Source organism: Balaenoptera acutorostrata, chromosome 6 (assembly GCF_949987535.1).
Source record: "Balaenoptera acutorostrata chromosome 6, mBalAcu1.1, whole genome shotgun sequence".
Lineage (NCBI taxonomy): Eukaryota > Metazoa > Chordata > Mammalia > Artiodactyla > Balaenopteridae > Balaenoptera > Balaenoptera acutorostrata.
In genome coordinates, this window is record NC_080069.1 from 74740930 (window position 1) to 74764542 (window position 23613).

The 23613-nt window shown below is 47.0% G+C and overlaps 1 protein-coding gene and 1 long non-coding RNA gene across 4 annotated transcripts in view; one reads left to right on the plus strand and one right to left on the minus strand.

Annotated features, from left to right (window-relative positions):
• The window catches only part of LOC130708437 (uncharacterized), a 147530-nt gene that overhangs the window by 85648 nt on the left and 38269 nt on the right, over positions 1–23613 (minus strand). The gene's annotated exons all lie outside the window — the stretch shown is intronic.
• On the plus strand, positions 415–22112 carry FXN (frataxin). The gene is made up of 5 exons (XM_057548629.1): positions 415–610; positions 7269–7366; positions 10717–10837; positions 16762–16859; positions 20541–22112. The coding sequence occupies exons 1-5, from the start codon at positions 443–445 to the stop codon at positions 20701–20703; spliced, it is 648 nt and encodes a 215-aa protein (XP_057404612.1). The 5' UTR covers positions 415–442; the 3' UTR covers positions 20704–22112.

The window sequence follows — 23613 nt, forward strand, 5'->3', positions numbered from 1 at the left end:
AAGTGGTCAGGGGACATATTTAAATCAGGCAGTCAGTCTCCTGTCCGCAATCTCCTAACTGCTGTAACCTATACTGGCGGCCAAGCAGCTTCAGGACCTCACCCCGTTCACAGCAAAACTGCAGCTCCCAAAGCCTTTTGTATAGAATTCGTCAGCAGCGGGTCACTAAACTGAAGTCTCTGAGATCAGGGACCTTAGTTACGCATTCACTATGTTGCCCAAGGGGTAAGCCCCCTGCTTTGCACGAAACAGGTTCTCTATCTATTTTTGTTAAATGCAGAAATAGAGCAACGCAGGGAAGCTCTTCCTAAAGTCTAACTTCTGGTAGTTTCCCAAGCCTGCAGAAAAGGGAAGCTTGCGGCTGCAGCTGCAACCCGTGACCACCAGGTGGCGCCCGGCGTCCCCGGAGCAGGAGGCGGAGCGGCCGCAGATCGCGAGGAGCATGTGGACGCTTGGGCGCCGAGCGGCTGCCAGCCTCTTGCCCCGCTCGGCGCCCCCGGGCTCTGCCCAGGCCCGCGCCGGGGCCCCGCGGCCAACAAAGGACCCCCGGCTCTACGGCTGCCGGGGCCTGCGCACCGGGACCGCCGCGGCCGGCACACCCAGCCAGCCCGTGAGTATCCGCGCGGGCAGCCGCCCGGGCCGCACGCCGGCGTGGCGAGGCCGCGCACGCCGGGGACGCGCCGGGCACGCGCACCGGCTCCAGCTCAGGCTGGGGAAGGGCGGCGGCGGCCGCCGTGCATTCCCCAGTCTTAGTTTCTCCCGGTTACAGCTGCACTGGCTTCCGCTTTCTGGTGAGAGGAGATTGTATCCTGCAGTGCAACTGCGGGAACCGCGCGGGCAAAGGCAGGGAAGGTTGGGCGGGCATCGGCTCTTAGGGACCTGTGGTGGCTCTAAGCTTGTCACTTCCCTTTGCGAGAACTTTAATAATATATGCCAAGTACTATAATATACATATATGTATATTATCTATAATATTAGCATGCTGTAAATATACAACTACTTCAGTAAAATAGTATATATATATATCAATGTAATATTGACAGTATATAAATATGAGTAGCAATACTGTCAGAGCGATGTTTTCAAGCGTGGGCTTTTATGAACGAAACGCTTTCAGCGAGCGAGGTAAAGATGTCAAAGTTGTGGAGCACAGTAGGTAGAGCAGCAGGGCTTTTGGATCGGACCTGGGTTCCAGAGTCTGGCCCCTGGACTCAGCAGAGCTCTGGGACGTCAGGGGAACCCAGAACCTCTCTGAGGCCTGCCTTCTTTTTCTGTGAAGGGGAGAGTACCCATTTTGCCGAGCTGGCAGGCAGTTTAATTAACATATATAAAGTCTTCAGTACTTAATTGCACTTATCTTCCCTCGCGGGGATACAAAGAAATACCTGACCCGGTTACTCCACGACTTGAAAGGAGGAAGCCCAAAGAAAGGCTGTGGGGTTGAGAAGGTTACACGGGAGGATGGAGGTGATGTTTAATCAGGGTCTGAAGACAGCAGGGGACGGTGAGGGGCTCTCAGAGGAGAGAACGGCGTGGATAAAGGCCAGGAAAGTGGGCGACGATCAGCTCTGAGTGGCTGGTCTGCTGGATGGATTGTGGATGGTGAAGGAGGCAGGTGAAATCCAACCCAAATTGTTCACGGAGCTCCGGAATTTGGACTTTAGGCCTCCACCTCCCGCGGACGTGTGTTATTTGACCCTGTGTGAAGAAACACTGGGACTGGTTGTCAACACTCAAAGCTGGAATCACGGATTTCCCCCTCTTCTCAGGAAAACTAGGTAGTTACGCCCATGCTGGTCCCATGATCCCCTTCTGCAGAACGCCCACGTTTATTACTCTGCTCCTTCTCTCTCACCTGGAGCTGCCCTGACGTGCCCTTCCGCGCCTGCCTGTGTCCTCAGCAGTTTTTAATTTAGGAGAGTGACAAGATATGGCGTGGTCTTCTGGACGGTACCTAGTGGCTGTTAAGGGCTGTTGATTCAGAGGCGCACCCGGGAGGTGGGCACTTGGCACATACTGGGATTTGGGCCACTGGGAGGTTGCTAAGTAGTTAACAACCTAGGCTACCCAGTGGGCCCCTTTTTCCAGTTAATCAGGTTGGTTTAACCTGTCTATTCCACAGTTCCCTTGCACATCTTCAGTACTTGTGGAGTTGGGTGGATGACAGTGGCACCTGGTCTCACGATCCTGTTTAATTTTTTTAAGGCCTTTACTGTCCTCAGGTTGATCCCTAAAGTCCCTTGTACCAGAAGTCATCAGGACTCCATGTGGGTCCTGATGACGTCTGACCCAAGATCATTTGGGGAGTTCATTTGGGGACCCTTTTCTCCGGCTTTATTTTCTCTACCCGCTGCTTCTACTTCCACAGCAGAGGTAGAATGGGAGCCACCTGTGCAATAAGTTTTCTAGTAGTTACATTGGCGAAGTAAAAAGAAACAGGTGAAATTAATTTCAACAATACATTTACATAACCTAGTATAGCCAAAATGTTACCATGTCAACAGGTAATCGATACTGAAAAGATCATTACTGAGATATTTCACATTCCCTCTTTGTACTCATTCTTCCAAATCCAGTATGGATTTCACACTACCATCCCTTGTCCATCAGATGTTAAACTGAGTTTACTGTGGAAATACTTGATCCATATGTAGATTTTATAAAATTCACAACTGAAAAAGTAAATTCACACACTTGAGTTGTCCCAAACATATTTTAAAATTTCCAGTAACCTTATTGAGTATCATTTTTAAACTAAAATTAAGTGAAGTTGAAAATCCAGTTCCTCGGTCACACCAGCCATGTTTCAAGTGCTCAGTGGCCACGTGTGTCTGGCGGCTACTGAGTGCACAGCTTTGGAGGTGAGCAGATTTAGCTTCTGATTGTCAGTTCTCAGTTCCAGCTGCTCATCGGAACCCAGGATCCACAGAAATGCCTTGTAAGCCTGCAGCTCACAGCCCTCCACTGCCTGCCTTATTCACCCCGAGGCTTGGAGAAGACCCTGCTTCCAGCAGGCAGCCTCCGACCGTAATAATAAGAGAGTGTGACAGTGACGGGGTCTCTAACCTTTCCCCTTTAATGCTGGAGGCAGCTCCAAGGAGGAGATACCTAGGTGCCACTGCTCTTAAACAACTTCAGAAGCTCCTGCTGCAGCCACTTCTGCATACCTCAGAAGGCATTTAGGCATCTATTAATTTTTCTAGAGGGACATGATCGTCACTTATGACCCCATGGCCTTTGCCTGGGTGGGTTATGCCCTACTTCACTCTAAATTCATTGTTATTGTCTTCCACAGACAGTATACATAACTCTATATGTAGAGTCTATACACAAAAGTGTATTTAAAATATCCGTGGGCTTCCCTGGTGGCGCAGTGGTTAAGAATCCGCCTGCCAATGCAGGGGACACGGGTTCGAGCCCTGGTCCGGGAAGATCCCACATGCCACAGAGCAACCAAGCCCATGCGCCACAACTACTGAGTCTGAGCTCTAGGGCCCGTGAGCCACAACTACTGAGCCCTCGTGCCACAACTACTGAAGCCCACGCGCCTAGAGCCCGTGCTCCACAACAAGAGAAGCCACGACAATGAGAAGCCTGCGCACCACAACGAAGAGTAGCCCCTGCTCGCCGCAACCAGAGAAAGCCTGCACGCAGCAACGAAGACACAATGCAGCCAAAAATAAATATTTTTTAAAAATCCGTATTGTTTAAAGATTAATAACAAACTCCCGTGTTCCCACCACTAGGTTAAGAAATTGAATATGGAGTGTTCCAGGGACTTCCCTGGTGGTCCAGTGGTTAAGAATCCACTTTCCAATGCAGGGGTGTGGGTTCGATCCCTGGTCGGAGAACTAAGATCCCACGTGCCTCGGGGCAACTAAGCCGGCGTGCCGCAACTACTGAGCTGGCGTGCCACAACTACTGGGCCTGCGTGCCGCAACTACTGAGCCTGCACGCTCTGGAGCCCACACACAACTAGAGAGAAGCCTCTGCGCTGCCGCGAAGAGCCTGAGTGCTGCAATGAAAAATCCCGCATGCCACAACGAAGATTCCACGAGCCACAACTAAGACCTGAATGAATGAATGAATGATCTGTTACAGCCCAGTCCTCCCTGAGAGGAATCTGCTCTCCTGAATTCTGTCAGGCGTCCCCTTCTCAGAGTTTCACCTCCTGTGTATGTCTCCCTAAGGCATGTACCATTCATCTGAAAAAACCATTTTGCTGTATTTATTCTGCTGTGCCTTACTCCTTGTGATCAATGTTGTTGTGATCAGTGTTTGAGACTCAGCGACACTGATGCACACCGTTATCATTTATTCGCTTTGTCCTGCTGGATGGTAGCCGTTGGGTGAGTATGTCACACCTTGTCCAGGCTCCTCCCGTGACATCCGGCTGAGCCCAGTGAGCTGCTCTTGCAGTGGTGCTGCACTGGGCGCGCCCGTGTGTGGACAGAACCTCCTCTTGGGTGAAGCCCTCAGACTGGCATTGCTGAGCGAGGGGCCACTCACTAGATGCCAAGAGTGGTCGTGCCAGTTTGTCCTCCCCAGCAGCGGATGAGAGCTGATTCTCTCTTCAGGCTTGTGGTTTGACAGGGTCCAGGAGACCGAGGGGACCCTGGGGTGAAGGCTGGCCTCCCTGCCGACCACCAGGCCAGGCCTTAGTTGAGTCGTGTGGTTCCAGGGCCTGAACTTGAGCCTGTGGGCCCAACAACTATCTAGTATTTCCTCCGATGTCTCCCATGAGCCAGCCCGGTGCTGCGCTCACGGAGTCACTGAACCCTGGAGACTCGAGTAAGCAGACCCGCACAAGACACATAGTCCGATGGCTGCAGGTGACGTGGCCGCAGGAGGGGTGGCCCTGGGTGGCTCCCCACCGTGAAATCCATCTGCCTCCCTTGGGCAAAGGCCGGATTTTGCCTCTCTGACCTCCTACCTCTTCACACTTACGTTGACATGCTTCAAAACGGAAATTGATGGAACCCTCAGGCCCCGTGTTTGGGATATTGATGTCCTCTTGTTGGATCCTCATAACCAGTCTGCAAGGACGGTACCATCATCCCTACCTTCAGAGGAGGAAGCAGAGCTTGGGAGGGTTAAGCAGTTACCCAGGGAATGTTAGATGGGGAAAGCAGGTGAGAGACCAGACAGGGAGTCTTTGGCAGCTCTTCCTTTTGTGATTCAACACAGCTGAATGAAGTCTTCTGCTCCGGCTGTGAATGAGTACCTTGCTTTTACACCAGCCCTCCCACCAGACCATCAAAGATGTAAAGTTAAAAGACAAAAACAAGAGAGAAGGGAAATTGACTGAGGTGAGCCCTGCATTCTCAAACACCTCCCCTCCGTGTCTGGAGTCCTGTATCATTCCCTGGATGTGATTCTTTCCTTTGGGGCCCAGACCTTGGGTCCAGACAGCATGGGTTCAAATCCCAACTCCCCCACTTTGTGTGTTTGTGTGACTCTGGGCAAGTTACCCTTCCGTGCCTCAGTTTCCTCATCTGTAAAATACAAATACAGTCGATCCTCCTCATTCCTGCATCCTCTACTTGTGAATTCACCTACTCACTAAAATGTATTTCTATCCCCAAAATCGATACTCAGGGCACTTTTGTGGTCATTCTCGGACGTGCACAGAGCAGCAAAAAATGTGAGTCACCTCCACTCACATGTCCCTGGCTGAGGTCAGACAAAGTGCCGCTCTGTCCACTCCTCAGCTCCCACCCTGGAAACAAGGGTCCTGTTCACAGTCTGTTTGGTGGCGCGTTTTTCACATTTTCGTGACTTTCGTTTATAATTTCACTGTTTAAAGTGGCCCGCAAGCATCGTGCTGAAGTGCTGTCTAGTGTTCCTCTGTGCAAGAAGGCTGTGATGGGCCTTAGGGAGAAAATACGTGGGTTGGATAAGCTCCGTCCAAAGCGTGAGTTCTAGCGCTGTTGGCTGTGAGTTCAGTGTCAAGGAATCAACAATATATATTAAACAAGCCACCTTTGAACAGAAACACATGTAAAACAAGGTTATGCATTGATCATTTGGTGAACATGTGACCAGAGGCTCACAGGAGCCTCTCCATATTTCCCTTAGTAACTTGCTAATCCAGTGTTTGTGGCAACTTTATAGGACATCACTGTCGTGAATAATGACTGTAAATAGTACTTCCCTCATTGGAATGTAATGAGGACTGAGTCCCTTTGTCTAAAGTCTGAGGACGCTACCCCGCCGATGGTGAACACTCTAGAATGTGCTGTGGCGATACTGTGCTTATCACGGCCGCTCTCTCACTTCTCCCTTCTGAGCCAACGTTTTTAAACGCCCATCTGCGTTCTGCGCCCCCATTTCCTCCGCTCACTTCTCAGCCTTCTCCTTTCTCAGCTTGCCCAGGGCCCTGATGGCTCAAGAGAGTAACCACAGCCTCTGCCCCCTTCTCATAGTGGCAACCACAGTGCTCTTTGGAGAAAGGTGAACCTTGCCACCAACCTCAGGAAGCCCCTCGGTGCCTTCCTGGGAGGAAGTCCAGCTGCCCACCTCTCCATCACTCCCCTGCCGTCTCCGCTCGGCTGTACCACTTCTCTCTCCGTCCAGACCTCCGTCCCCTCCACCATCTCTCTGGCTGGTCCGCCTGCCTGGCAGTCATCAGCTCAGACCCCAGTCCTCAGAGCCGGGCTCCAGGACGCTCAGCAGTTACGTATTGAAAGAAAGCAGTGGGTCACGGTGTCCCCTGCAGATCGTGTTAGTGAGATCTGTCACATAGTCCTGCAGGCACAGCCTCTCTTCTGGACACCTGCTATCTGTTGTTACTCGCTTTAGTCACATTCTAAGAACTTTGCTGACACTTCCCACCGCACCCCCCAACCCCCCCTCCCGCCCCATGCTAACTACCCCATCCCAGTCCAGAGCAGTGCTGCCAGCAGCGCCTCCTGTGGTGGTGGGTGTGTCCTGTCTGTGCCACGAGCCACAGGATGCCACAGGGCACCCGAAACGTGGCCGATGGGACCGAGGAACTGACTTTTAAATTTTTATATTATTCAATAAATTTACATTTAAATAGCTGCCTGTGGCTTGTGGCTATTGAGTTGGACAGCACAGGCTTAGAGAGAGCCCGGGAGAGCGCAGTTTGACGCACTAAAAGAAGGCGAAAAATTTTCCTGAGAAAGATATACTCTGAAAAACTTTAACCTCGTTACTCCCGAATGTAGAAGTAGTGATATTCAAACTGTGCATTAATGGACTGTATGTTGAAAAATGGTAACGTTCTTCTTCACTTTGGCTTTTAGAGTCTGAGCCTCTGCTGCCTCAACCAGATCCTGAATGTCAAAAAGCACTGGGTCTGTTGGATGAATTTGAGGACAACGGGAACTTTTGGTGACACTGGGTGAGATAAAACGCCTTCCACATCAGAGATCTCTTCCTCCCTCTCCCACTCTCTCAGTATACACCATATGCACACATACACATACTTTTTTTTTCCTTTTCTCTTGCCTTTTCTAACAACGACAACAACAACAAAAAAAATCAAAGAAAACCGAAACCCATCCCACAGAAACCCATCCCATCTGTTTTCTCCCTGAGCAGCAGCATTCATAAGCGTCTTTCCACATCACTACTTACCCACCGCATTATTTTTAATGAAATAGTATTAAGTTTTATGGATGTACCGTAATTCATTTAACCCATCCCCTACTGCTGGACATTTAGGTTGTTTCCAGAGTTTTGTTATTATTCTCTTTGACATCTTAGTACTTAGGGCAGGCCAAGCTTCTGTAACAAGTAGACCCAAAACTGCAATGGCTCCAGCCAGGAGTGGTTCGTGTCCCCGTCTCTGTCGGTGGGGGGTGGCCAGGCCTCTGTGAAACGATTCAGGGAGCTGGGCTCCCTCCACCTTCCTATCGCCTATCAGCAACTTACTGTCCTCTGCAGGTCGAGGCCAGGTCACTCTGTCCAGCTTCCACTCCACAGAAAGGGACAAGAGCATGGAAGGTCTGGAGGTGACATCTGTCCCTCACTCACATTGTAGCAGGAAGGACTTAGTCCGGGGGCCCCAGCTAACAGCTGGGGAGGCCAGGAAATGTAGCCCAGCGGGTGCCTGGAGGGAGGACGCAATGGGTTCTGGGGAAAAGCTGCCAGGCACCGCTGCAGCCCTCCGCCCTGCGCCTGTATCTGCAGGGACTCTCCTTCCACACACACCCCCCGGCTGCAACCACAGGACCGTGCAGTCACTCATCCACCCCGAAGGCCACGGTGTCCAGCAGCAGTGGGACAACCCCTGCCCTGGCTCTGGGGGACTTCCCTCTATGAAACCCTGGTTGGAGGTTCCTCCTTGTCCGTCACTCCCCGTGGCCGCAGGGGAGGCGGGCGGTGGGACCTGTGACCTCCTTGGGCAGACTCTCTGCTACTGTCTCCCAGTCCCTCCAGCCAGTCCTCTGAGGTTGGGTGGGACCTTTGCAGGAAGCCCCAAGTCCAGCTTCCTTCTTCAGGGTCTACTTCTGGCCTCTGGGAAGCACACCTTCGTCCTGCCATGCTAAGGACAGCCCACTTCTGCCATGGCCTCCCTGCCATTGACAGGTAGCACCTGTCAAGCTCTTGACTTTGGACTTTATGCCTCAGTCAGGGGTGCCTTTATGTTCCCCAGGCTCCTCCAGGCACATGTCAACCCCTCCTGGTTCTCTCCAGATCCCCCTCCATCGGCTGTAGCCGAGGAGAGGGAGAGGGAAACGTCCAGCACCGCCCCACCGCAGGCCCCCCACTCGCCATGTCCTGATCAGCCCTGTAGCCTTCCCCACCTTGTGCCCTTGAGGTGGGTGATGGGCTGGGTGGGGGAGGGGCCATACTGCAAACCTCTGTCTTGCACTGACTGTCTGGCAGCCACTGGTGTCTTACTGGGGCCACTTAGAAACTCTCAGATAATGGAGCTGTCCAAGACGCCTCTTGTAACCTACAGACATGTCCTCACCCGGGCGCAGAAGCCCATACAGGGAGGTTTATAGCCATTTCCTTTGTCATAATTTACATACCGTAAATTTCACCATTTTAAAATGTACCATTCTGTAGTTTTTAGTGTCCTCGGAAGGTTGTGCAACTTTCACCACTGTCTAATTCCAGAACATTTTCATCACGCCAAAAAGAGACCCCATAACCATTAGTAATCACTCCCCATTCCTCCCTCCCCCAGCCCCTGGCAACCACTAATCTACTTTCTGTCTCTATGGATTTATAGCAATTTCAAAAAATTAAAAAATAGTATCTATACAGGAATGTCTCCAAGTTATAAGTATACAGGCTTGATAAATTTCAAAAACTGAAGATACCATGTAACTCAAGAAATGCTTTGAGAAATAGAATGTTACCAGCCCCTTGAAAGCAAGCCTCTGCTCACTTCTAGTTATTAACCCCTCCCTGCCCCAGAGCAGCACCATTCTGATTTCCAATAGCATGGATTAGTTTTGCCTGTTTTTTAACTTTATATGAATGATATCATCAAATATAAATATGTCTGTATGTGGCTTCTTTCAATCACCATCAAAAGAAGTGTTTTGTCCATATTGTTATATTTATAGACAATTCTGTTTTGCACTGTAGTATTCCATTTTATGAATATATCACAATTTATTTATCTATGGTATTTCCTATGGATACTTGGGCAGTCTCCAGTTTGGGCTGTTGGATAGTTCTGCTATGAACATTCTAGCATGGTGCATGTCTCTTGGTGAACTTGGGTATGCATTTCTTTTTTTTTTTTTTTCTTTTTTTTTAGAGCAATTACAATATTTATTAAGTATCAAATTGTATTATACAATTCTATATTTCTGTCATCTGAATTATTTTTTTCAAATCGAAATTGGTTTTGGTCTTTTCACTGCTAAGGAAATTTATATTTGGGTATGCATTTCTGTTGCGTAAATGCCCAAGAGTGGAATTGATGGGTCATAGGATATGAATATATTCAATTTTAGTAGAAGTATCAACAGTTTTCCAAAGTGATTGTCCAATTTACTTGCCCATCAGCAGTATCTGAAAGCTCTGGTTACTGCACTTCCTGGCCAACTCTTCATATTATCTGTCTCTTTCATTTTAACCATTCTGGTGGTATCTCAATGTGATTTTTTAATTTGCATTTTCCTGAAGATTAACAAAGTTGAGCCCCTTTTCGTATGTTCATTGCCATTTGGATATCTTTTTTTTTAATGAAATCTGTTCAAGTATTTTGCCCATTTTTCTATTGGATTTTCTTTTCTTATTGATTTCTAAGAGTTCTTTACATGTTCTAGTTATGTCCTTTTTCAGATATATAGAATAAAAATATTTTCTCCCACTTTGTGGTTTGCCCAACAAATTTTAACAACAAAAGCAATGGAAGCAACCTCAGTGTCCTGCTGAAGGGGACAAACTGAATGAATAACATAAGATAAAATACTATGAAAACTGTATGTGCTAATATGGACCAATTTCCAAGACATATGAAAGGAAAACTGCAAGGTGCTTCACTTATATATTTAAAAGAGATTGCTCATCATAGCTGACTCTGGGATGGGGGCTGCCTATTTGGGAAGAAAGGCTTACTTCTCTGTAAACCCTTTGATGCTGTTTCAGTTTTTACTCGGTATATGTTAGATATTTTCCATCAATTTAAAAAATTTAAGTAAAAAATAAATGTGTCCATTGATGTTAATAAAACGGAGCGGTTTGGTGATTGCATGATCGGGGTTGTTTCTGTTCCCCTCACAGCCCTCTGGACGATACCACCTATGAAAGACTGGCCGAGGAGACGCTGGACTCCTTAGCAGAGTTTTTTGAAGACCTTGCAGACAAACCTTACACGTTTGAAGACTATGATGTCTCCTTTGGGGTACCTATTTGCTTCTTTTCATTCTTCTGTATCCTCCCTAAGAATTTTAGCTCACTAAGATAAAGAATTCCTCTCCAGCAGTATGCGGTTATAGATGGGACCAAAAGACTGGGGTTCTGGTGTCAGCCCTGCATCACCAGGCTTGTGACCTTGGGCAAGTCACTCAGCCTCTCTGAGCCTCACGTTTGCCTAAAAATACAGATTCTCAAGCTTCACTCAATACCTGTGAAGATAAATCAGGGAGGGACCCAGGCATGTGTTTGTGTAGCAAGACACCTCTCATCATGCAGGCAGGCTAGTTTCTAAGCGGGGTGAGAGATTGACCAAGATGTATTCAGACTAGACATGGGCCCCACTCCTGGAAATTCTCATACAGTGGTCAGGGTACAGTCCTAGGAAGCATGTTTTTGAAAAGCTCACCTGAGATTCTAATGAGCATCCCTGGGTCCCATCCCTAGGGATTTTTATTAATCAAATAAAAATCGGTCTAGGGTGTGGCCCAGGCCAGGATTTGGGGTTTTTAAAGTTTTTAGAGTAACTCCTCAGAGGATTCTAATGCAGCTGGGCGAGAACCCCAGGGCTGGATGAAACTTAAGCCCCAAATCCTAGAAGCCAGGGCAGTGCTGGTGTGTATCGACTGGCCACCAGGTGGCAGACTTGAGCAAGGGTCTGCCTATGGGTTTAGAATTATTGCTTAAGCCTTAGGGAGCAGCTCTTTTTTGCCAGTGGGAGCACATCCCCTGCAGAGGTTAACCCTCTTGACAGCAATTAATTAATACCAGAAAATGTCATGAAGAGTGCATTTGGTATTAAATCATGGAATTATTTAGGACAACCAGCTGTCAGGCTAAAGTGATAGAAATGGTATTGGATATTGCTGTTGGGGGCACTGGTTAGAAAAGGACTCCATCAGATGGGCAGGTGTCAAGCCTAGTTGTAAGGACAGTAAGGGACTTAGTGGTAACGAGGCAAGAAACGATTGAATGCCTTCCAGGTGGATTCGTTGGTTGCTATCAGCAGCAGAAATGTCCCGGCGGGGCTGTAGACATGCTTATGCAGGCAGCCTCAGAAGGCAGAGCTACTTGGGAACCATTACAAACTGGCCTCTGGAACTTGACCATCTGTGGGATGATTAGAGCTGGGGAAGTTACAGGTCTCCTCTACCCCAGCCTCCTTACCAGGCTCTGTAACTATGGGGAAACCAAGGCTCAGGCTAAACTCTGCCACACATGCAAACCTTTAGGAACATGCCACAGAAATAGTCACACCACCTGTTCTTACAGGATTAATGAAGCCCCTGCTTGACTCAGACACTTTGCGTGAATGTTTCATTAGAAGCAAAGGTGCCAGTATTCTAGCAGCTGAATTCTGCTTACCGCACTAAGGCAGGCAACAAAAGCTTCTGCTCAGTGGTGGGTCAGGATCTTACCTACCTTCAGAGTGTCTCTCTGAAGAGTGATTCAGCTGCTTCACTTTCCAGAGTCTAAAACCCATTCTTGCAAGGGAAGAGGCACCTGAGTTTTTCTAGCCAATCCATACACTGTACATTGAGTACCATTCTACTCACTAGGGAAGAAGTATTTCTAGCAAATCATTTGCCAAGTAGGAAAATCTCTAGTGTAGGTGTAGAAGGCTAATGGCATATAACAGCTCCCTCTGTAGTCTGGACTTCTAAGTACTTTGAAATGCTGTCTACCCTCGGGTGTGAATTCCTGATTAGAGTCCTTCAGGTGCTAGCAAACTTATGTATTTCACATATAAAATAAATCAGTTGAAATTACATTATAGACCGTAGATCACCTGTAACACCATTACTTGAGCTTGGTTGGAGTGCAGTCTTTCCGTGCCTTCAGGGTCCAGTTGGATGTCACCTCCTCTCTGCAGCCCTCCTAGATGCTCCAGGCAGACACCACCCTATCCTCCTTGCCCAGCGCTCTGAGGATGCCTGCACGGAGCACTGATCACCCTGTGTTGTAACTGTCTCTTTACACGTCAGTTCCCATGGCTACACTGAGCTTGACAGCTGGAACACTGCCCATTCCTGGTATCCCAATGCCTGGAACACTGCTAAGTACTTAGCGGGGACTTAATAAATGTCGATTCACTGTGCAAATGAAATGAGGCCCACCTGCTTTTCCAGAACATGCTTTCATTGATGCCACTCAGCACTGAGTGCTGTTTTATCCACTTGCTACTGGCCAAATAGGCAAATGAAAGCAGTACTCTAGATACACCCAGGACATGTTTCTTCAGTTTCCTCCTGGGGACTGGGAGACGTGAGCAGCTTCTTGGCTACTGTGTTGTCCATCAAGTGGGGTGGGTCACGGTGGATGTTAGTGTCTGGGTCCAGGCCTCACTCCTCACTGGTAATGGTTATCAGAGGGAACTGCCTACCAGAGCCAAAGCCCCTCCCTGTCACTAGGCAACCACAGAGTCGGCTACACTTGACGCTGGAGACCGTGAGAAGCACCACACTATTTAGAGAGTTACCTCCAAACTGCCTTCGTTTTTTTTCCAGGCGGAGCCCTGGCCTCTTAGACACTTTAATGAGAATTTGCTTGCTGCCACTCCTTCGTTCACTGAGTTGTCTGCATATTATTGCCATAGAGCAGAGGTTTCTTAACCATTTGGTGATCAGGACACCCTGTGAGAATCTGACTGCTCTCCCAAGAAAAACATCCCTGCATACCTATGAGTACATATCAGCTTCCAGAGCTATATGCAGACCCCTGAAGACCACCTCTGGGTCCTGGGTCACACACCCCTGCTCAGAGTTAGCACTTTATTGGATATGGTGACAGAGGGCCTGGTCTAGCATCCTGCATTTGTATTTTCTTTCCGAGAGCACTTCAGTGAATTATCTGTGAGGGCAGGTCCTTCAGCTGTAAAGGAGAGGTGACAGTAACCTCTACTACCCCGGGTGTATCTTAGGATTCAGTGAAACAATGTAGGTAAAAGTGCTTTATATTCATTATTCTTATTCCTTAAGGGGAAGTCAGCATCTCTTTTAGGAGTGTGGGAAGCCACATGCATATATGTGAAATCCCCTGACTCAACACGCCATTCCCATATGTGTCTGTTTCTGCAAATGAGCTGAGGACAACAGAGCCTGAGCCTTGCTATTTTTGCTTCCACTGATATTGCCTGTCGGGAATCAAGCCTCACCAGCTGTGGCCAGGGTCTATTCCAACTGGTCAGTGCCTGGGTCTCAGCAGCTGCTAAGTATTGCCTCTCTCTCCCGCACTGCCCTGCATTAAAGTCTACCCACTCTCTCAAAGTAGACACTCAGATTTCCCCTTAAGGAATAACACTGATGGACAAAAAACTCTCTTTATTTGGTCTACTTGAAGACAGTTGCAAAAGCTTTAAGAACTCCTGGGGAACCAGTAAAACAGCTAGTTTCCCTTCTCTTGCCACTTTCCTTTGGAAACAGCTTCTGGCTCTGTGGGGAAAAACGTCTAATTACACACCATGAACAGGAGGGGGCGTGGTTGAGTGTTGCCTTGCATAACCTTGCCCTTCATGTGGTATGTGTGTGTTATCACAGTGCCACTCTGTTCACTCATCCACAATTTTTTTTTAATTCAGTGATATTTTGTACAAATACTGAAAATGCTAGGATGAAAAGACAGATCTGCTCTCAAGGTGCTTATAGTAGTGGAGCGAAGGGGCAGGTGACCAGCAAACAAGCTAGCAGCTCAGACGCAGTGAGGAAAGCACAGAAGCTGTGGGGACCTGCACGGGTCATGGTCCCAGCTGAGGGGCGTCAGGATAACCTTCCCAGAAGCACCTCAGCTCACCCATCAGCCCCTCGCCCTCGCACTGTCTCTGAAGGAGGCAGAGCAGATATTGTCCCAAGGAGACGACACAGCTAATGGGGCTTAACGCACGTCCCTAGACCTGGCCCCCTGCCTTTTCTGCTGCGTCACGCACCTCCCAGGTGTAGGGTCAATGCATATTGGAGCAGTTAAGGGCCACAAATAGGTCAGATAGAAGAAATTATGTCTTGATTCTCTGGGCCTCATATCGTATGGAAAAATAAGCCATAAACTATATATGGAGGGGGGAAGGAGTGACTGCTGATAGGTACAGGGTTTCTTTTGGGGGTGACGGAAATAGTCTGGAATTAGACAGTGGGGATGTTTGCACACTTTATGAAAATACTTTGTGGAATGCTAAAAACTACTAAATTATACAGTTGTAAGAAATTTTTAAATAAAGGAAAGGTAGTCCTAACAAAAGAGTACACGTGGGTTTCAAGAAAAAATGTTTTAAAAAGCAAACTTATGTATACTGTGATCCTAGCCCTGCATTTAAAAACTGGCAGCCGATACCTGGGCGTGAACAGCTCAGATCGCTGATTAACGGGATTGAGAGAGCGCCTCGTGTTATGGAAAGAACAGCATCTTATGGACCCGAGCAGACCTGAATTTAAGATCAGCCCTGCCCGTTACTAAGTTTTCTTTATTACCCTGTCCCTCTGTTGTCCTCATCTATAAATTGGGATAATGATTCCTACCTCCGATGGTTATGGTCACGGAGGAAGCAGTTTTACACGAAGTGCAAAGCACAGTGCCTGGCACAGAGTAGGTACTGAAAAATAGTAGATGCTGTTTTTATTGATGTTTGCATTTTATTTATACCACCTGTATTCCCAATGCCTCTATAATTTTGCTACGTTTCTTTTTTAATCAGAAAAAAAATTCTTTAAAAAATAACCCAATAGTGTCCTCCCCATCCCATGCCTGTCAGTTATATTATTATTGACACTTTCTCCACCGTGTTTTGTTTGTTTGTTGTTTATTTTTTTCCATACCGCTTGTGGGATCCTAGTTCCCCGACCCGGCGAGCGATGGAACCCGGGCGACCTGCAGTGGAAGCACGGAGTCCTAACCACTGGACCACCAGGGAATTCCCTCCACCTTTTCAACAGCTCTTTGTGTTTGCAAACCTAACACAAAACTTTTTCTAAGAACCACTGGGGGGCCCCTTGGTGGGCAGGGGCTCTGAAAGGCACAGAGAAAGGCTGCCTGTCTGCGGGCCGTGCAGGGGCTGCGGAGCCGCGAGGCTCCCCGTTCACCAGCTCAGCCGTGTAGCTGTTTCCTTAATATCCTGCGCATTCTAGAGAGACCTCAGGCCTTGGGAGTAAAGGGCTCCTTTGTTGAAAGAGGGTTTTCAAATTTAAATGAGCATTTATTGGGCAAAGGTGGACCAGCCGGTCTTTTGACGAATTCAAGGCTCCTGTAGAGGAGAATAAAGCTGGAGAGGGGTATCTGAGAAGCTTGTGAGCTGGGTGGGAATGGTCTGGAAATAAGAACCTTAGTCTGGAGTGTCAGCCTTCTGCTGGCAGAGCTCAGGCTACTGCTCTTCTGAGACCAGCAAAGCAGGTGGTTTGATTATTTCCTTCTCTCTTGCCTTTTTTCCTTTCTTCGGTCGTGAACTTGGCCTGCCCGATGTTTGTGCTGACTGGGACGTCGGTAGAGTTGGTGTCTCCATTTTTTAATGTCTCTAGTATGTTCTGGCCGGTATTTGAGGAACCAAGGCAGCAATAAGGATGCGGATCCTTTCGTTTGCCAGCTGCAATACCTCTGACTAGTCACTTAACACTCCGAGCTCCTGTTTCCTCTCCTCAAGAGGGGACTAAGGATATTCTCACCTTGCCCACCTCATAGGAAACGAGGAAAAGCACTGTGAGATTTAAGTATCATTGTGATTAATCTGATTAGTCTGATTCTGAGAGCAGCGCTCTTTCTGCGTTACCTCCTAATTCCAAACACTAAATTAAAGACAGTTCTTTATGGTGTATGTTGTGTACCTGTATAAATGCAAAGTGTTGAGATATAACAAAATAGGAGGCAATTATGACACAGTGATAACTTTGTCTTGTTTTATTTTCTTCATGCTTTTTCCATCTGATGCACCAGAGTGGTGTTTTAACAATTAAACTGGGTGGAGATCTAGGAACGTATGTGATCAACAAGCAGACCCCAAACAAGCAAATCTGGCTATCTTCACCATCCAGGTACGTTCAGAAGTCAAAATCTCTCATTGTTTAGCTTGTTCGAAATGAGACTTTGTGGACCATTTAAGAAGTGTCACCCTCATGTGTTAGCAGCTGTGTAAGTGAACCTTTCCTGATGTTTTACAGCACGTCTCATGCTCAGTAGGAAAGTTTACTGTGGTTCTATCACTTCTGTCTGGTGATTATGTGGTTCTAAAAGCAGATAGTGGGACGTTAACAAGATGCAAAGTGAAAAATTTTCGGAGCCCACCTTGACAGTTTTTCTCTACTAAATCATTGCCGTGCCTTTGAAAAAGCCACTTTTGCTTTTACAGCATCTGAACAAGTTGCACTTTGTCTTCAAAGTTTGGCCTCTGGTTCATTTTGAGCATCTCAGTTAAAAGTCAGTTTAATTCCATTTGCAGAATTGGGCTGTGTACTCTGTGGAGGTGGGAGGGTGTTTTAAACAGCCCTTCTAGGGCTTTTCATCCCTCCTGCCTTTTCCATTGATGTGCTTTCAATCTAGCGGAATAAAAGGTTGTATTGGAGACAGTCTGTACTGCGTCTCAAGGCCTGAGAACATGCAGGGAGAGAGGGTCCCTCATCCCTCTGGCTGCTGTTGAAGTGGTTATAAGACAGTAAAAGAGACGCCCACAAAAAGCTCTCAGACCGGCCTTCCTGGTCACTCATTAGCACTTCCAAAGAGAACGCGTTGACTGTGAATTGGGAAAGGCCCAGATATAACCAGCATGGAAGTCTTTGAAAGCCTCACGGTTTTTGCATTTTAAAAAAAAGTATTTAACTCTTCTCCTGCCCCAGTGTTGACATCACTTTTAGGCAGTTAATATGATACTGTTTATGGTGCTGTAATGTGTGATTCTTCGTTCAAAATAAATAAAGCATTAGGCCTCCTTCATCCCAGCCTCGTCTAGGAAGTATGTTATAATTCAAGGAAAACAACTCCAAGGAATCACTGTCATTTCTAGCGAGGCCCTTATTCACAGATGGTCTTGCTTTTAGATCCAGGTAGTTTACTTGAAGTTTGGCAGGGGTTGGGGGGCTACCCTGGGAGGGCCAATTAGCCTGTTCTCTTTGGCCTCAAACAGTTGCCCTGACCCTAACTGTGGCCATGCACAAGGGCTGCAGTCTTGTCCTTCAGCTTCAGAGGAACCAGTACGAGAGAAACTGGCTGGATCAGCTCAAATCCAGCCATCAGCTTTGGGAATCAGTGGCTTTGTAAATAGCAGGCAGGGCACCAGAACCAGCTGTGATGGCTGCAGTAACAGAATTCCCTCGTGTTGTATCTTGAGACAGAAAAAGTCCTTATAGCATTTGGACACACCTACCAGCAGTAGGATCCTACCGCAGGCATGTTTAGAAAAATCTACTTCTGGATACTAAGAAATTCCGAGAAATTCCAAGTTTTGTTGTTTTTTTAAAATCTGTAATTCATGATGGGAATCTGGAAAGAAAATCTGCCGAGCAGCCATTTACTGTCATGGATACTATGTTCCTCAAAAAAAAAAAAAAAATTTGAGTGGAAAATAATTTTTCACGTTGGTCCAAAATAATCCTTCCTAGGGCTGCATTTCTGATATTTGGGGGGCTTTTTAATTGACAGCGTTTCAGGTCAGAGGAAACAGTGGCCTTACCCCATGACCTTGCTTGAGGAGATTGTAGGGTGGAATCTAGGAGAGGTCTGGGTGGGCAGCTGGACGTCCGAGGCAGCGTGGAGGGGCCTGGAGGTTCTCACGCTTGCCTGGCATCCCGGCAGCAAATCGGAGTCCAGAGCCAAGGGAGCGTTCTCTGGATTTGGCCCAGGTTATTATGCCTTTACGTGTTCAGCTATTTGTGCATATTAGACAAAAGTCCAGTGCTTTTGGTTCGTCCCTATTATCATTATCCCCACTGTTAAGTAAGTGTTCAAACCCCAGCCTTTGGCTGATAATACAGAAATCCTTGATGTTTTCCTAACCCCCCAAAGATGCTTCCCTTCTAAGCTTTCCTCGTCCCTGGCAAACCCGTCCCGGTCTTGGACTTCGGAAAAGTTCCCCTGAGTGTGTGCAGGTGGACTCAGGGGCCCCTTCCTTCCCGTGGGCTCTCAGCCTCCTCTGCTCCTTTGTCCATCAAGGCGTCATCATGTAGCACCATTAGCTGCTGGCACTGATCTCGGGTGGCCTCGGCCTGCAGCGGCTTGAAGCAGGATTTCGGTTCCCGGCCAGAGATTGAGGTCAGGCAGCGGCAGTGAGAGCGCTGAATCCTACCCACCAGACCACCAGGGACCAGTGGCCAGTGACAAGGCCCTGGCCCGTCAGCTGTGTAGAATTGAATTTCCACATAGAGATGGAAAGTAGTGAAGCAAGTAAAGTGTTCATTAGGAGGAAACAGAGTACAGTACGTGTGGATACACACACTTGTGGGCTGAGAGAGAGAGTCGCACCCTTGTGGTAGTTTGAATCACTTTTATGGGGCATTTCTTCCAGGTTTCCTTTAACCGATCATCTTGCTTTGCCTGGTTCTGAGTCCATATTTGGTATATCTCAGGGTCCTCCCCTGTGTACGTGTGCATCTCTTAGCCAAGATGGATTCTAGCGAAGAGGCCTATGGGTAGTTGACATCACTTACTATGGGGTGGCGCCCCCTCCCTTTTGACTTGCAAGGAACCTTTCTGTGCATGTGTAGTTGGGAAGGTCTCCTTGACTTTGAGAGTGAGGGATATGCGGCCTTTTGTCTCTTATCTGGGCAGGGCTCAGCTCTTCTCTCGATTGTCCTGCTATTGATGTTTTGGAGTTTCTGTCCACAGGGAAGAACTCCAGGTGCTTACCCTGAGGCCTATCTATCTCCTGCCTCAGCACGTTCCCCACCCCCACCCCCACCCCCCTACCCTGCTCCACTAGGCCGAGAGGAGGTGAAATTAATGGGTACATGCTGTGTTCGTCTGGAATAATAAGACACGGCAAAACCTAGCCACACCCGGGTCCACACAAACACAGCGTTCCCAGCATGAAGTGCACGTACGGCTTGTGTTCACTAGATGAGCTTGAGATGGATGAACTAGCCCATCAAACTCTCACCTTCATGGACTTAAAATTGAATTAAGAAAACTATTTTTTTAAATAATAATACAGATGGTTGCCAGGGGCTGGGGAGAGGAGTGAATAGGGAGTAACTGCTTAATGGATATGGAATTTCCTCTGGGTGATGAAAATGTTTTGAAACTAGATAGAGGTAGTGGTTGCCCAGTGTTATGAATGTACTAAAATGATAATAATAATGTAGGTAAGGGACAAATCATGTCAGTGGTACATGAATGGCCATCATCTAAAAGACACTGCTGTGATATTTCAGGTAGCATATGTGAATTAGGAAAAGCAAAAGATCAGAATGTGATACACGGAGACTCATCAGTAGGGTTGAAATGTTTTCAGGTCTTGAGAGGTGTTCTGTGAATTGTACCAGAGGATAATTGTGTAGCTGCTTTTTTTTAAATTGGAGTATAGTTGATTTACAGTGTTGTGTTAGTTTCAGGTGTACAGCAAAGTGATTCAGTTATATTAAATAGACCCTAAGACGAGAAGTCAAATACATGGCTCGTTAAGTACTACTTTCTAGATCTGCACTGCAGTCAATCAATTTCTTGGTGACAGTTTCTTCTGAAGGGCTGTTCCCGTGGACTTACTCTGACTGTGTTTTGCCCTGCAGCGGCCCCAAGCGTTACGACTGGACTGGGAGAAACTGGGTGTACTCCCACGACGGTGTGTCCCTCCACGAGCTGCTGGCCACAGAGCTGACTCAAGCCTTAAAAACCAAACTGGACTTATCTTCTCTGGCCTACTCGGGAAAAGGCACTTGCTGCCCAGCCTAACGCTAAAGACATTGAAAGCTCTAAAGCCAAGACCCCAGCTTCGTTCTGCAACTGAATGGCTAGTCTTTTCCATTTCTGCTTTTGAGGACAGTTGCATTATGTGTAACGGCTCTGTGAAAAGACCGTGTCGCCTCCTGCCCTGCCCCTGAGTTCAGATTTTTAATTTCCATAGGTTTCTTTGGGTTTATTGTCTGATTTCTTCCCTCACGTGATAGCCCTTATCTTTCGTAATGTCTGTATGCCCATACCTTTAATATATAACCTCACAACAAAGAAAAAGAAGAAAGACAAATTCCAGGAGGAGAAATGAATTGGCTTCACCATTCATTCTCTGAAAGACTTAACTACAAAAACTGCATGAAGAGTGGCTGGCCAACCTTGCCATCCTATCTCAAAATGAGACTCATTAAAGGGAAGCCTAAGACATTCCTACTCCTCTTGAAAGTGTAAACACTTCTAAGCCCTTTAGTATTGAAGCATCAGTGGCAACTCGGGAATTCTGAAACCGAAGACCATTTTCTGTTTGTGCTTTGTGACTGCCAGGGTGTGGCCCGCATGGGGTTAACACAGGGAGATGTGGTGCTGTGTCTTCCATATGTGCATATATATGTACACACACATTTACATGTGTGTGTACATATATATTTTTTAAATTTAAGGGTCAGTATAGAATAAGCTATTGCAACACTGGTCTGAGGATGCAAAAAATCTCCCAAAAGCCATCTCTGTAAGCTCATGGATATAGTATAATAAATGAGGTCATGGAGCTGAGGAAGTACTTGGTAAATTGTGAAAAGCCACATAAATGAAAAGATGTTGGTGTTAATGAAAGGAACCCCGGTCTTACATTTGGCCCAGCCCAAAAGTAGTTGTCTGTCTCTGGGCAAGTTTCTCGAACTCCCTGGACCTCTGTTTCCCGGTGTTAACAGAAAGGGTTAAACTGGATAGAATATAGTCGATTCCCAATTTAGACATTTAGTGGTCCTGTCAGGCAACTTAACAGGCCAGCTTTAATTCCCTCTAGTAGAGGAGATGACAGTGAACAGTTTTTTTTCAGCTATAGAGTAAGTATATGGTTTTGGGTTTTGTTCTACTTGAATTTAAGTTGAAATCATGTTCAAGTAATCATCTTTTATTGTGCCATTACTGTGCTAAGCCTGGGCTGTAGGCTGAATGTTAAGGTGTTGATCCTAACCCCCAATCACCGCCCTCATAAATGAGATTAGTGCCCTTATAAGAGAGACCCCAGAGAGCTCCCTCATCCCTTTCACCATGTGAGGACACAGCGAGAAGACAGCTGTCTATGAACCAGGAAGCAGGCCTTCACCAGACGCCCAGTCTGCTGGGGCCTTGATCTTGGACTTCCCAGCCTCCAGAACTATGAGAAATAAATTTCTGTTTATAAGCCATCCAGTCTCTGGTATTCTGTTACAGCAGCCCTGATGGACTGAGACAGCCTGCTACACCATATGACCTCGTTTGAATTGTTACTGACCTGCATTTTACACATGAAGAAACCAGGGCTCAGGAACATTAAAACTCGCCCAAAGTTAGGCTCCTGTTCTGCTACTTCTTTACTGAAGCAAGATTTATTAGTGACTAGTCTATGCAAATCTGTAACAAAGGCTTTTGCAGTAGGAAAACCAAAAACACACTGCACTGTGGAAAAAACTCTTAACAATAGAACAATATAAACAAATGCTAAATGAATATTTAAAATATAGTCCTTTTTCAAAAATAAATTATTTTTTAGTCCAGCGGAAATTTTTAAGTGGGGTAGGTCAGTACCAGTGAAAAAATAAATCGTGTGTGTGTATATGTATCTCTTGCTTCTAATGAAAGTTTCGTTGTCCCTCATTTACCTAGAACTCACTTAAGTGGTGCGCTCTCCTATCTGGGACACAACGTAAAATTTAAGGAAGTATTTAATTGGGCTGTGGTAACATGAAAATGGAAATTAGGGACTGTGCTCTTAATCTTTTCCTTGTGCAGCCTTTCAGGCCTATTTACTTCTATTTACATACAATTCTAACTGGTTTAATTATTTAGATTCTAAGACCCTGGAAGATTCCCATTTAAGGCAGCGAAAAGACTGCAAGCACAAGAACAGCAGCTGGGGGAGGAATAAAAATCATGCTCTGGGCTTCCCGGGTGGCGCAGTGGTTGAGAATCCGCCTGCCAATGCAGGGGACACGGGTTCGAGCCCTGGTCTGGGAAGATTCCCACATGCCGCGGAGCAACTGGGCCCGTGAGCCACAACTACTGAGCCTGCGCGTCTGGAGCTTGTGCTCCGCAACAAGAGAGGCCGCGATAGTGAGAGGCCTGTGCACCGCAATGAAGAGTGGCCCCCGCTCGCCACAACTAGAGAAAGCCCTTGCACAGAAACAAAGACCCAACACAGCCATAAATAAATAAATTAATAAATAATAAAATTAAAAAAAAAAAAAATCATGCTCTGACAAGCAAACTGGAAAAGCACCATGGTGTGCGGCCAGTGCCCCCCATACCTCGGACCCTGGGAGCATCATCTCACCTATGGTATCACCTGTATTAAGGATGAATTCTCAGGAATACATTGTAAATGTCCAGTATTATTTAGCATAATAATGTTAAGGGGGCAAGAAAATATATTACATAATTTTAGAAAGCATTCTATTATGTTTCGCTTCCTGAGTGGATAGCCCCTTTGCCACTAGAAAATAAAACTATCCAGAATGATTTATTTACCTCTTTGTGAAGATACAGAAAAGCACTGGGGTATGTAAAAGAGAGCCTGAGTTTTTTGGGGGTTTTTTAAATCAGAGTTTAAAAAATTTGATCCAAACTCTGCCACTTAACTTGTTTGTTGACACTAGCCTCAGTTTTCTTGTCTGTAAAATGGAGAACCTAACCTGTGGCACCTGGGCCATG

What these genes read in the sequence shown, in the direction of transcription:
- FXN (XM_057548629.1), top strand. Translation starts at nt 443, where the DNA reads ATGTGGACGCTTGGGCGCCGAGCGGCTGCCAGCCTCTTGCCCCGCTCG. An exon ending in GGAACTTTTGGTGACACTGG is followed by an intron (nt 7,367 to 10,716) that starts GTGAGATAAAAC and finishes TTCCCCTCACAG; the next exon opens with CCCTCTGGACGATACCACCT. An exon ending in TGGCTATCTTCACCATCCAG is followed by an intron (nt 16,860 to 20,540) that starts GTACGTTCAGAA and finishes TTTGCCCTGCAG; the next exon opens with CGGCCCCAAGCGTTACGACT.